Source organism: Lepisma saccharinum, chromosome 5, assembly GCF_977018435.1.
Source record: "Lepisma saccharinum chromosome 5, izLepSacc3.1, whole genome shotgun sequence".
NCBI lineage: Eukaryota > Metazoa > Arthropoda > Insecta > Zygentoma > Lepismatidae > Lepisma > Lepisma saccharinum.
This window is the reverse complement of record NC_139233.1, coordinates 99,787,162-99,802,772: the sequence shown is the minus strand read 5'-3', so window position 1 is coordinate 99,802,772 and position 15,611 is coordinate 99,787,162. Positions and strand designations below refer to the sequence as shown.

Genomic DNA, 15,611 nt, shown 5'->3' with positions numbered 1-15,611 from the left:
GCTATCCTCTTAGGATTGCGACTAGGTTACACCACATTTTGTAGTTTCCTGTGTAAATGGGACAGCAGAGATAGAAAAAATATTTTTGTTAAAAAGATCTGGCCGAAGAGAGAGTCACTCATCGCAGGACAGGATAATGTTGTTCATCCACCACTTGTAAGTTCAGACAAAATCTTACTGCCTCCTCTCCACATAAAGCTTGGTCTGATGAAGAATTTTGTAAAAGGAATGGACAGGGAGGGTAGTGGATTTATGTTCCTCAAAGAGAAGTTTCCGCGAATTACTGAGGCGAAACTAAAAGAGAGAATATATGTTGGCCCCCAAATCAGGAAACTAATGAAAGATAATGATTTTGAAAAGAGCCTAAATGAGCTGGAATTGGCTGCTTGGCAATCTTTCAAGGAAGTTTGCATAAATTTTCTCGGAAACTACAAGTCGGAAAATTACAGAGAACTTGTCAGTAATTTGATTCTGAACTATCATGCTCTGGGGTGTAATATGTCTATGAAGATACACTTTTTAGACTCCCACCTCGATTTCTTCCCGTGAAACCTTGGGACAATGAGCGACGAACATGGAGAACGTTTCCACCAGGAAATTGGTGAAATGGAAAGGCCCTACCAGGGAAAATGGACTCCAAATATGTTGGCAGATTATAGCTGGACAGTAAAAAGAGATGCTCCTCAGGCAAAGTACAGCAGAAAATCAAGTTCGAAGACATTATAGATATACCATTGTAAATAATATTGCATCATATCACTATAAGGCTATATAAGATTTGTATGTACCTGATACTTTGTGTGTACCCTGTTATTCAAATTTCATGGGTGATGGAAAAATCTGTAATTAGATTTGAAATCAGCACATCAAATTCAATGAGAATCACCCCCAACTTATCTTTTAACAGACAAAAACTTCAATTTTGTTGGACAGTGTAATCAATCGTTTCCGAGAATCCAGGTCCGCCAGGAAAACCTAAGCGACATTTTCTTTTAAATTGGGTTACATAGACAACAGGCTTTAGGATGTTACGATATCATAGGTCTCGTGGCCCAAGAACAACTTTCTCTGACTGTACAACACATGATGGGAGCATTAATATAGGTTGGACATCTGACATGCAACTGATGGTTGTACATTTCGAAGTGTATTAGGTGTATAAAAATACCATTTTTGTTATTCTATAGGTAGAAGAAAACTGTACGGAAATATCTTAATAAACTTAAAAGTTATCAGTTTTTCTTCTATTGTACCTTTAAGCCGGACACACTGTATAACAAAACTTGCAACTAGAGATTACTATTATTACATGAGAGAACAGAATGTATAAATTAACTAAAAGAGATAATGAAATAGTTTGAGTGAAAGACAAAACTTGTTTCTAATTACGTATGACATTTTATTTGGTTTTCTGTCCATATGTAATCTTTGATAAATATCTAATTGAATGTTACACTCTAAGGCAGTTAGAATTTTCATCATCCAACATTGATGACCCAAAACTCACATCAGAAATAATTCCGTAATTGAATTTCATATTATCATAATCCAATAATTAAATTTAGCTAAATAATACAACCCAGATAGCACAAAAAGCTTACTAGAACTTGAAGCAAGCTTGTTGTCGAGTGAAGAAGCATGCAGAAAGCTCCCTATGACAAGCTTTCCGTCCAGCTATCTACTTACCAAATTTGAAGTTGCAGCAAATTTGCCAAGACAAGAGTATATGTAGCTGAAGCGAACCAGATTCTGACTGCCAGTCCAGCTCTTATCTTCAAGATAAACTGATTTCTATCTTTACATTCATAGTGTAAACATAACCATGCTATGTTAAAAAGAAACAGCAATAATAATAAAAAAAATAATAATAATCGGGGCCTTACAGCAGAGAGTTATCTATGTTTCATATGACGTAATGTTTGTTCATGTCGCTACACTGCATTGCCCTGCATACATTTTAAGTTTTAAAGTAAAGTAGAGTATTGGGCTGGTTTTGCCCTGACGCTGAAAACTGCGTAATTTGACTTGCAAATTAATAGAAATTTCGTTTGACTATACGTGTCACTTGTGTGTGCAACTGTCCCAACAGAAACATTTATTTATATGTCACAATGATTAAGTTTTGTTTTCATGGAGTCACTTCCGATACGTTTGTCTGAGGGAATTCGTTATTTCCACATTTTGTATTGCAGGATTTGAGTGAAGTGGCATAGTTTGCAATATTTTTTTTATGAGCGTTCCATATCTGTTGAATTACTGGAGTTAATATCATATGCTCTAGTCTTTGTGTGGTTAGTGTATACATGCCAAGGCCTGTTATGATACGAGCTGCTTTGCTGTGCACCCGTTCCAGTCATTCGAGATGTGAATAGGCGGCATGCTGTCAGGCTGGACCCGCGTAAGTTAGAGTTGGAATGATATACATCTGCAATAGATGTAGCCTCGTCGTGTAAATTGCAGGCACGTAAACATAACGAAAAGGACAAACTCTTTTCGTAGTCCTCTGTTAGCTATATTTTGAATGTAAAAGGTAAACGTGAGTCCTCGATCAAGATATTTGACTTTATCCTCCTGTGGAATTGATTGCCCGTAACATGAAAGTTGTTTGAGTTGGTACTTTCTTCGTTTTGTGTCAATTACATACACGTTTGTCTGCGTTCACCTTCCAACATTTCCGAGTCCACGCATGGAAGTCATTATATGTTGCTCTTGGAGATATCTGTAGGAAAAGTCTATGGGACGGCGAGCTGCAAACGATGTTGCATTATCTGCATATGTTGCTTGAAAGCATATCTCTAAAGATGGAATATCTTCTGTGTAAAACGTGTATAAAAAAGGAGCAAGTATTCTTCCCTGCGGTACACCTGCATTCAGGTACACAGGGTGATCGCGACTGGACCTAAAATTTAACCAATAATTGCCTCCACCGTAAATCGAACACGGATCGCTTTGTTATTCTGCAGGGAACATAAGCAACCAAATATAAATCTTTTAATACCGTTGAGATGTATAAATACATAATACAGTATACAAAAGATAATACTTGTCTTCTTTCTTTCCCTCTTCCATCCCCTTCTCCCCCATAAGGAAAGTTAAAGAGTTAGCAAGGAGAACCTTTAGAGCCTACTTGCAGCTTCAAGAAAATTCATCTCTAGTTTCAAGTTATCATTTCATAAAAAGTAATTATTTTCCAAATTTGTACTTTTTCTCTACTTTGTGTAACCGTATAATCTTAATATTATTTGTGAAAGGCATACAAAAATGTAATATCTGAAGATAAAGAACTTTATATTGTCACATATCAACATATTACATAATTTACTATGTTTTACAGAGTGCGTCAAACGTCCCTTAACAACCCCTGTAAAATGTAAGCAGTTATGCTGGCTACAATTGTTCAGAACCATAGTGGTGCATGCCAACCGGATGACCTCGATATTGTTGTCTACCGAAATCAATTAAACTCAAAAAACAAGTAAATGGAAAGGGGTGAGTGATGTATAAAACAGCCAAGAAGTTGACGAGAAATGAAGTTTTTGAAGGTTTTTCCAACGTATCTTTATCCAGTAAAAGTTTATGAATGAATGCTTGTATCGAAAAGTAATAAAATGTCTGAAATGCGATAGCAACGCATCAAGATCATACTGGCATATGGAGAGAGACTTTTACGTGCTATTTCACATGATATTAATTAGCAACATCCAGAAGAGTTGAATATTGATAATGGTTCTCTCGAAGAAGTACAGTATGAGGCTTCCTTTGGAGTGAAAGTCCTTCACAGTGACAAGGCTAATCTTTAAATACATTGTGAAATTAATAAGTAGTATGTGCGATATTAGTTATCAGAAAACCCGCATTGGGCATTTACCAATTGAATGATCGATGCTCATGAGATAATGTTGTGGTGTGGTGAATGGAAGTCGATTCTTTGGTTCATTTTCATCGACGCAACTTAAAATTCAGATGGCTACTTGGATTTGTTAAGTGAACAAGTTTTATACTGAACTTTTTTTTAGTTCAATTCTATATGTTGGCCATCAATACATCTGCCTCCGCTTGGCACCCAATGCTATTGTAAAATCATTGGCTAATATTTCTGTGATAACGTGAATAATCTAGTGACTTAACAAACAGTTATTTCTGTAATCCGTACGAGTTGTCAGCCAATCAGGTTAGTTAGATTCATACTGACATTTCGATTTATTACATTTACACATGGGTGAACTTACTTTTATTAACCACGAACTGTTAGCAAGCAAGTTTTAAACAACACGAGTGTTTATTTTATCGTATACTTTATTTGTGGTTTTGAAATATCTCCCTGTTTCCTATTGCAGCCTGAGTAAATCAGATATCATTGGAATTACAGTAGTCGCCTGTATCTTGGGAATAGCATTCATCACGTTGTTGTGCGTGCGTGCCATGCGAAGAAAGAAGAGAGAGTCTCCCAATGTATCCTCAGGTAATAGTTTCTTTCAGTTTTGAAAATTGTATTTCAGAATTCACTATCATTGTTTTTTAAATCATTATTGATGTACCTTAATTAATTATATTTAATACGTTTGTAAAAGCTATTTTATATATTATCTTACCAATATACCATACATTTATTTTCTTTCGAAACGTGTATTTGAATCTCAGTGCTAACATCAACTGACCATATGTATTCCAGTCTTTATTTTATAGACGTGCGTAACAGACGTAGAGAGTGACCGTTGTTATGTATATATCGCATATCTTAATTTTGCTCAAAAAGGGGACTGCTAATGACTATAATGTTTCTCCTGCCTTTTTCTCTCAAAACGGCTTGCCATGGCTCTGGTTGTTGATATTCTCCTGATATTATCAAATTCGTTTCCATGCTGAATTTCTGGAGACTAATAAATATACTCAAATAGTTTTAGGGCATAAATACATACATGGAAGAAATAAAATATACAAAATATGTGTCAAAGAGGAGCAAGAATCCTAACGTTCCAAGCAAGAATATAATGGTGGAGTTTTTAAGATGCAGGACTGTATTCGTAACGAAATGTAGGTATAACCACCAACATTAAAGTAATAACAGTCCAATGTTGTGAGGACACCCACTCTTGTATTTTCAAGAAAACCGAAGCATTGTTTCTAAATTCTTCATTTTGCATTTTAATACTAACCTGGTTCTAATTAAGATGTAGCATTTTGACCCCTTTGCCCCCAAAAATGGAATTCTAGTAGTCTGATTGATTAATTTGAATTTTCCCTTCATTTACTTCGCTTTTCAGCTACTTTTCGCTAATCGCAAAAATGAGGATGAGCAATGATATGATAGAATTGATGAAGGAACACTCACAAGGACTATCGGAACTCCTGTAGTCTGCTATAGGATTTCTAAGAGCATGGCAGGCATTCTACAAAAAAGCCGAGTGACCTTATTAATTACTGAAAGGATATAATACGGTTAATGTTTACATGAAATAATCGTTGAAAAATAAGAGTAGTCAGCTAGTATTTCATTCTATTTTATACTTGCCATAAAACACGAAACCTACATCATTTAACATAGAGCCATGCAACGACGGCTTCCTATCTTAACCATTAATGACACTACAAAACATTCCGTAAACCGAATCACAGGGACGTTTAAATATTCCAAACAACCATAATTTTCCGTTAGCAGATATTGTTCATAAAAATATTTTTTAAATAAATACATAATCCTGATTCTAAAATGGACTTACATATCAAGATACTTGTGACATGCAATTCAAATAAGATTTGATGTGTAAAATGCCCAAGAACCTGCTTGGCTACCTACAGTTATTACGTTCAAGAGGTTGGTTTTACGTTAGGTTGGCCACGGTATGTTGCCAGCGCTTGTTCAACCATGGAAAAGTGTGTCAAAATCAATTTTAAAAACTACTTTCTCCTGATAAGACAACTTTAAAGAGCTGTAAATTCTAGTGTGTAATGTAAATGCTGTGTGATAGTGTTTTTTTATAAAAATATCAGTCACAGCACATACTGAAAATATAATATTTCATTAATGAAAGTAGAACCTATCCTTAACTTGTAGTCACTCACCAATCCTTTGTCCTTTGAACGAAATATTTTTCTGTTTTGCGAATTGCTTATGATTTGTTTGTTTAGCTGTAGCTGAATATGAGCACTCTTAGAGGTATTCTTGTGAAGATGGTTCGTTACATATATACATGCATATACGTATGTGTACATTTAAATATATACAATGAACAATGATATACAGGGTTACTGGTAATTAGATGTATTCCCTGAAAGGCGTTAAAGTAGAGACAATTTGCAATAAATTTGACCATATGATACCCCGTCCGAAAATTTGTAGTTTTCGAGATAATCGAATTTCAATTGTTTCTTTAAAAAATGACAATTTTTCACATGAAAAGGTGAATTGAGAAAAAACTGCTCATTGTATGGAACTTATTTCAGCGTTTTCTGATAGCTAATAAATAAGTGGTTCGTGGAAAAAAAAGTTTTTCACAAATAACAATAACATGTAAATCTTAAATGGCATCACTTATGAACATTTTTTGAAGAACGGAATGGCAATGATGTTGGAGGATGTGCCTCTAGCTACAAGACATGACATGATTATCAGCATGATGACTGCCAAGCTCGATCCACCGATCGATTTGACGCCTTGCGAATTTCACATTTGGAGCCACATGACAAGACACCGGTAAACTCGCAAGAGCTAAGGGAGAGGATCTTAAGAGCTGGTCAACACATGAAGGACACCATCACATCACGAGTTAAGAGACCAAATTTCCCTAAAAACCTGCGTGCCTGCATTCGTAACGGAGGTGCCCACTTTGAGCAAGACTTGTAATGTTCTTTAATTGTATTGTTCATTGATTCCATTCACATGAAGATGAATGAAATATTATTTCTTGTACACAAATGTGAATGTTAGCAACATTTGTATCTTGTTGGATAGCAGATGACACAAGGAAGTAATTTAAGTAATTTGTACGCTTCGTGGCATACCATTTTTGTTATTAATACGTTGCCAAGTAAACTAAGAGTGCATTTTTTTTATCATCACTTGTAAGTTTAGACCCACCCGTTACTTACATATGATTGTTATTTGGGAAAAACTTTTTTTTCCACGAACCACTTATTTGTTAGCTATCAGAAAACGCTGAAATAAATTCCATACAATAAGCAGTTTTTTCTCAATTCTACTATTTATGTGGAAAATTGTCATTTTTAAAATAAAAATAAAAACAATTGAAATTCGATTATCTCGAAAATTACTAATTTTCGGACGGGGTATAATATGGTCAAATTTATTGCAAATTGTCTCTACCTTAACCCCTTTTAGGGAATACATCTAATTACCAGTCACCCTGTATATACAGACTAAATTCCGTGAAAGTTGTATAACTAAGTAAACAATAGAAAGCGTTTTGTTCTACAACTTGAAGGTACATTGAAAACAATGTTATCATATCAATGACAAAGTGTGTATTTTGTTTTTAATTTTGCACAAATTATTTGATCCAAAGTTTATATTTGGTCTCACAAAAATGTATATATATATATGTATATTACAACACAAACATATCTATACTTTAGTTTTCAGTACGTTGGCGTAACGTAAAACCTCACGTTGGACCAACGTTGGAACAACGGCCAAAATTATCGTTGCTTAACTGTTTGTTCTTACACTTAGGAACCGCTTTAGTTTACTTGGATATAAACTAGAAAAAAAATGATTTTCTTGATGAAAAAGATGCATTGACAAAGTGAGAAATATTGTTATTCTACTTAAATGATAAGGGTATTTTAAAAATAATAATTTGAAAATGGCTCCTTAACATTATAGAATGGGCTGTATAATATTATTGCTTTTAATTTCCAATACCCTTACCACTTGTGAAAGCTAAATGCTTTGATAAGGAATAACATATATCAAATCTAAATTGTATCGCAGAATATTTATGGCAAGTAGAACAAAAGTTGAAAAGGACATTGTTAAATCTACAGTGAAGAAGTTTCACTGAACTAGAAAATAAATATTAGGAGATAGAATAGAGCAACGAGGAAGACGCAAATTATGAATATGTACTATTTGATAATTATATATATATACACTATATTTTATGTTAAAAACAATATTTGTAAATAATAATATTGTTAATTCAAAGGCACATTTTCAAATAATGTATTGCATATTTGGAGTATTGCATGAGATCTAAAGATGTTGAATTTATTTTTATCGTTAAGAATAAATGTATTATAACTTATTTTTTCATTTACGTTCAGTACATATTATAGTACGAAGGGTGTGAAGGGGGAGCGTTTTTGAAAACACCTAGAGGAAAGTCACCAAAACAGACATAGCGCTCCTAAACCGACACAGCACTATTTCACAGCCGAAGAGTCCTGACACTTTGCGGTAACAGGAAATATATTCTTTAGGTTTTCAAGATAATGCGCGACCAATGAAAGGAGCGCTGCTGGCGGTTTTCTTTTCGTAGGAAGGGATTTTTTGTTTTTGGGTGATTTCAATACTTTTGTTTGTCTCTGCATAACACTATATTATTCATACTGGAAGGATGAATAAATTTTTACAGTTTTATCAGGTCATTGTAGATAGAATAACGATTCCGAACATGTATATCTTTCAGTTGTAAAGATTTGGTGCTTGTAAATTTTTGAATATATTTTTATTGATGGCGTCGTTCCCTAAACCGACATACGTCGATAATTGGGTTCTATAAATCGTTGGGCGAGATGAAGATATCCTAGATGCTGAATGTATTTTGGCGAAGGACATTATTCTGAAGATGACAATGGTGAAGAATGAATAATGTGTATCAAGTGGGCTCATGTTCAATATGCAGGTGCAGAACATGACCTATACGTCTGTGTCTTCTGTAAATGAGATGCCATTGAGAACTCAATAGTCCACATAAATTACATTTGTTTCATGATGATTAAAGGAATTGCTTTATTCTCCAATAGAAACCATTTAAATATATTTGTTTGTGTTTCTTTGTAATTTAATCTTTTTTTAAACAGGTATGTCGGATTAGGAACCCATTTCCTCACATGATGTAATTGTAACTTTTGTGATAAAACTATTTTGTGAAGCAAAATGTTGTTGTAATAGATCTTGTTACACAGCTTACACTTGGGTGTGGAATTGATGTACACATTGATGTATCCACATCGGAAAATTCCTTCCCTACTCCTAGTATAGAGTAAAAAAACAAAATGGTGCGTCGGTTTTGGTGAATTTCCTCTAAATGTCAACTTCCTTTCCATGTAGCACACCTGGATAACCTTTTGCAAACTTGTGAGACTTTGGCGTCAGGGCTCACAGCTAGTGTAATCCTCTGTGGGGATGTTGCTGGTTTTCCAGGTATTGTTTAAATTACCCATAATACATGTAATGTTATCGCTAGGGCCCGGATATTTGGGCACTTATACCCTAATACGTAAACTATGCATTCAAATATGCAAATAGATATGCTCTTTAAAAAACAACATTACTTTTTAAAATGTTTTCTTTCGGTTACTCCGAAAGCCTTACATGTAAGCAGATATTTGCTCTATTTTCAGCCAATACGATTTAGCATAACATAATTCATCATTTAGCATATAATTGCAGTTATGAATTCTTATACACATTATTCTTTGCATTGCTGTTTCGTAAATAATAGAAAAACGTATATTACTTAGAGATTACAACATCGTATCTCAAACTTTCAACTTTGAAATTCCTACAGTTTTCTGCAAGAGTATTCTTATACTCAGAAAACAATCATTCTACTTCACAAGACACAATTGGACAATATTTTAAGGCAACAATATTTTCAATTATAGACTGCCCATTGCTTTGTTGTATCTCGCACACTGTCACCACGGCTGAGTATCCGCTGTGTTTTCCCAGCAGTCCGGGATTCAAACCTGGGACTCCTGGCGACATAGCGGGTTGTGATAATCACTCTGCTACGGAAGTCGGCTGGAGGGAAGTAGGAAGTTACTTTATTAAGAAGAAGACAATACTACCAGACGCGTACACGTAAAATATGCAAAAGTTTACATATGTTATTCATATATGCATTTGCATATGCAACAAATGTTTATTTGAAAATGTTAGAATTATACATTTGCACATGCAATATGCAAAATGAATAACTATCCGGGCCTTAGTTATGACCATTCATTCTCTTCTTCGCGATTAGCCAAAAGTTGAAGACATGTGAAGTAAAATCAATCTATCAATCAATTTAATGTAGTTCTAATTTGAAAAATGTAAGAATAACACTTCAGTTTGTAAATTACTTATATAGGGAGGGCCAAAAAGATGTTACCACTTATATGACAATTTGAATGAAGGATAAATCATGTGTTTATATGCCTTGCAAGTTATTATTGGAGACGTGTTATATGGAAACTTTAGTTAATTTGTAACTGATATGTGTTATTTGTACCATTCACATACCTACATACATACACATATGTAAATTACAGTGAAAATAAATCTCTAAAAATGTAGTAACCGTAACCGCAACATATCACTTTCTCTGCTAATATCTTTTTGGTCCAACTTGTATAATTAATATTCCTCCTTCATACTATTTTGCAAACAAATAACTTCCATTAATTTGTCGTTCGTTTATTTCAGAAAACCACATAGAATATGACGATAATAACAGTGTGTGGTTTATTGAAGAGTTCAGTCCGCGGTCTGTTAATACATTTAATGACAATGTGGAAAATACTAACCATACATCTGCAATGATTACCAACAAGAACATACAAGAAACTATTCAGCTGCAGGAACTTGAACTTTTGTATTACAATTCAAAAATTCAATTAAAACTGTATGAACCGTCAGCACCACCCATGGAGGATATATAATTCCATGCTTCATACTGGCAAAGCGAGACACCATGGATATTTTATTCACAATTTAACTAGCTTCACTCTAAATTGGAAATTAAAGTCCTTACTAGAATACTTTAAGATAGTTTAAACTATTTTATTTTTAACAATGAGACAAATTATAGGCTTCGCCTGGTAAGCATAAATAAACAGTATTTTGTAAATGGAAGGGGCCAATTCAAAGGATATTATTAAACAAGTATAGTTGATGTATTATTTGTTTTCACACAATATGTTTCTTCCCAATATATGTATCTACAAAAGCAGATCTATTACACATTTGAAATCGCTACTAAAATGAATTTTGAAAAAAGGGTTTAATATCAACATTGTGATCAGTCAAATATTGAATTCAATTTTTCAAGTCGGAAGGCAGGGAAGTTTGGTTTCATCTTCATTTTACCTTAAAAAAATATATAAATGTAAAATGGATGAACGAATAAGTGAATTAGGTGGGAGGGATTTCGCTCTTGCACTTTCAAAGTGTACGAGGAACGACGATCTTATCTACAACACGTAGCTTAATTTAAAAAAGGACTGTAAGAAGCCCCTTGAGGAAGGTTTCAAGTGCTAGGTTTAAAAGAAATTTAAATTGCTTTTATGAATCAAAACGTTAGTATTATATCTATATACAGGGTGTTAGGTCGTTTACAACGTTTGGGAGGTGATTCCTTACACGAAAACAAGCAAAAATTGTGAGTTCCATTTTTACGACTGAGGCTTCGTTTCCGAGATAGGAGCCTCGCAAAAGGTGACAAAGTGAACGTCACACCTAACTGGGACGAATGCTATCACAGATAGAGAGGCGGTTCCAAGAGAATCATCAAGGAATCGTATGTGCTCAGTCCGGAAGTCACTATGAAAAGTTCATTGCACGCATGCGGAATGGAGTCCTCAAAGGAATTGGGGATTTCCAGCAAGAACAATGCATGGAAAGGGTATGTAACGCAGCAAGAAGGACCGTAAAAATGGAAAATGCGTTAAAGACAACACATACCGACCTCAAACATCAAAACATGAGCACGGGAGACAAAATTCGAAAAGTTGTGCACGGTTGTATACCCCAGTTACACGCGAGGAATGAACGAATTATGTCATGTGGCATACGAGAGACACATTACTCCACCAGGAGGAGGGAAAGAAAAACACAATGTCAGATCATTGCGACAACGTGTATTTTTACACGCGACAACTACGTAATATCCCCCTCCCCACACACACACACAACAAACAAGAAATGCTACAATGTCTTATGCACAGACAGTGTGTGTCACTGTACACTAACTGAAGATGTCATTTTCACCACACAAAGGGGGTGGGGAGGAATACCAAGAGTTTTCGCACGCGATCACTGTGACGAAAAAGAGACTAGTTTTGGAAGCGCTGCGCAGGCAAGTCTGGCTCTTGTAGTCTACGTTTGACCTTCATGACTGCTGTACCCGCGAGAGGAGTTCGAAGGGTTGGTTCACTCCGGCAGTCGTCCCAGTCGTGTTGCAAGTGCTGGGATATGTTCAGCAGTTCGCTCTACGTTGTCATACGCTTTGAAGAGTACTAGTATGTTGTAATGAAAGAAGTTGACGTGGTGGAGTGGGCAAGTCATGTATCGTAACAATTGGTCTGTGGTGTTCGTACAGTGATACGGCCAATTTGTTCAGTGTGCCAGTGTTAAACAAAAACGATACTTTGCAGTTCTAGTTCCCTATTACACAGATGACTGCGTATACGACCCAGCAACTAGCAGACATGCATCTCATGTATGGGGAGGCACGTGGTAATAGCCGTGAGGCAAGGCGTCTTTATGGAGAACGCTTTCCACATAGACGTTTACCGCCTCACGCCTTCTTTCAGGTAGTGGACAGTCGACTGCGTGAAACAGGATCAGTGTTACCACCGCGCCAAGAAGTTGGAAGACCCCGAAGTGTACGCACACATCAGATTGCAGAAGATGTGTTAACAGCGGTCGCAGAACATGCTTGCACCAGTACGCGCGTGCTCGCTCGGGCACGAAACACGTCTCATGTGAGTGTTTGGCGAATGTTGTCAGAGGAAGAAATGCACCCTTTTAAACTGCAGAAAGTACAAGAATTGTTACCTCGTGAGATTTTCGCCCTCATATGGAGTTTTGCCAATGGTTGTTACATCAGCTGGACACAAACCCTCACTTCGGGGCAAAGGTATTATTTACAGATGAAGCCATTGTCACCATTATGGATGTCTTCAATAGTAGAAACAGTCATGTCTGGGACTTTGACAACCCACATGCACTTTTTGTGGTCCATCACCAGCACAGGTTTTCAGTGAATGTGTGGTGCGGAATAGTACATGATTATTTAATTGGACCATACATTATCCCTGTTCTCCTGAATGGTCGCACGTATCATGCATTTCTCAGTGAGGTTCTGCCTGAACTGTTGGAGACCGTATCTTTGGCACTGCGGCAAGAAATGTGGTACCAACACGATGGGGCACCAGCTCATTTCGATCGTAATGTACGACATTTCCTGCATGACGTGTTTCGCAATAGGTTCATTGGTAGGGATGAGCCTGTGCCTTGGCCACCGAGGTCGCCAGATATCAACCCTCTCGATTTTTTCTTCTGGGGAGAAATGAAAACCCTCGTATACGACACAACTGTCACATCAGCTGAGGGCCTCGTTGCTCGCAGCAACTTCGCCGCCGAGACGGTAGCAGATACACCTGGCTTGTTTGCTCGTACTCGACAATCCTTGATTCGTCGCTGTCATCTCTGCGTAGAAGTGAACGGCAGACATTTTGAAAACCGTCTGTGATTATCGCCCTCGGCAAATCCCCGTGAGAACACTCTTGGCATTGCTCCCCACCCCCTATGTGTGGTGAAAGGGACATCTTCACTTGGTGTACAGTGACACGCACTGTCTGTGCGTAAGACATTGTAGCATTTGTTGTTTGTTGTGTGTGTGTGGAGGGGGGATATTACGTAGTTGTTGCGTGTAAAAATACACGTTTACGAAATCATCTGATATTGTGTTTTTTTTTCCCTCCTCCTGGTGGAGTAATGTGTCTCTCGTGTGCCACATGACATAATTCGTTCATTCCTCGCTTGTAACTGGGGTATGCAACCGTGCACAACTTTTCGGATTTTGTCTTCCGTGCTCATGTTTTGATGTTTGAGGTCGGTATGTGTTGTCTTTAACGCATTTTCCATTTTTACGGTCCTTCTTGCTGCGTTACATACCCTTTCCATGCATTGTTCTTGCTGGAAATCCCCAATTCCTTTGAGGACTCCATTGCGCATGCGTGCAATGAACTTTTCATAGTGACTTCCGGACTGAGCACATACGATTCCTTGATGTTTCTCTTGGAACCGCCTCTCTATCTGTGATAGCATTCGTCCCAGTTAGGTGTGACGTTCACTTTGTCACCTTTTGCGAGGCTCCCATCTCGGAAACGAAGCCTCAATCGTAAAAATGCAACTCACACTTTTTGCTTGTTTTTGTGTGAGGAATCACTTCCCAAGCGTTAAAAACGACCTTTAGAAACACCCTGTATATAGATACAGGTGCAGAGTCAAAGAAATTAACAACAAATACGTTATCGCAAATTTTTAAATGCATAGAAAAGCCTTTTATAATAGCAGGGGATTTCAGTTGCCATCACACAATATGGGGAGATCAGCATCAAGACAAGCTGGGGAAAGTGTTAGTAGAATCTATGGATTTTTACAACTTTACTGTAATTATTGATGGATTTTTTATTTATTTATTTGTTTATTTATTTGAGAAATCCTGAATACAGAGAGGATCCATTTTATATCAGGATATCAACAGCGAGAAAAATAGAAATTAACAAATGAGAAGCACGCACACATATGTAACAAGAATAATACAATAAAAATAATAAAAATTAAACAATAATAATAAAACAATAACAAGGGTATAACAAATATTAATTTCTCTTCAGCTGCTTGATGCACGCATTTCTGAAAGCCTGCTTAGATAGATGGAAGCCTGGAGGATTAATTAGTGTATTGTACCTTGTTTGTAGCCTATAGAGAAATTACCTTTGTTCTAGGGATAGCCTCGAGGCTTTTGTGTAAAAGAAGTTGTTGCATTTGCTGTTGGTACGTGGGATCCGGATGTGAAGATGTGGCAAGAGTTCGTTAGTGAAAAGTTGTCCATTCATTATTTTGAAAAGAAATGTTAGATCTGAAACTTGACGGCCAAGGGATGGATCGTGAATTTGAAGAGTGGATAGAATTTCATGTTTGGAAAAGTTTTCAAGGGCTGGACATCTATGTTTGACTATTCTGATAAAGAAATTTACCACTTTGTTTGTTCTCTTTATATTGCTATCACAGGCCATAGACCAAATACAGGAACCATATTCAAGAATAGGTACTACGCACGATGTAAAGTAGGTTTTGAGGGCAGAAACATGTGTGATATCTGTAAATCTGTAAATTAGCGCAAGGGTTTTCATGGCTCTAGAGGTTATGTAATCTATGTGGTGGCTGAAAGTGAGTTTGCTGTCGAAAATGACTCCAAGATCTTTGTGCTGTTGTACGAACGGGATGATTTTGTTGCATAATCTATAGGATGGTGCTGTAAAATTGGATTTGAGGGTAAACCTCATAAAAACAGATTTCTCGGGATTTATTTTTAGATTCCAGTCTTGGCACCACCGTTCAATGTGTGTGAGATTTTCTTGCATGGAACAAG

At 36.4% G+C, this 15,611-nt stretch overlaps 1 protein-coding gene across 2 annotated transcripts in view; it reads left to right on the top strand.

Moving 5' to 3' along the window:
• LOC145988437 (uncharacterized) overlaps nucleotides 1–11,038 on the top strand; it is a 30,714-nt gene extending 19,676 nt beyond the window's left edge. For both annotated transcript variants that reach the window (XM_083123329.1, XM_083123330.1), the window contains exons 3-4: nucleotides 4,338–4,462; nucleotides 10,655–11,038. In XM_083123329.1, the coding sequence (XP_082979455.1) occupies nucleotides 4,338–4,462; nucleotides 10,655–10,890 (361 nt within the window). In that variant the 3' untranslated portion in view covers nucleotides 10,891–11,038. The remainder of the gene's footprint in view (nucleotides 1–4,337; nucleotides 4,463–10,654) is intronic.
• Nucleotides 11,039–15,611: the final 4,573 nt, after the last annotated feature.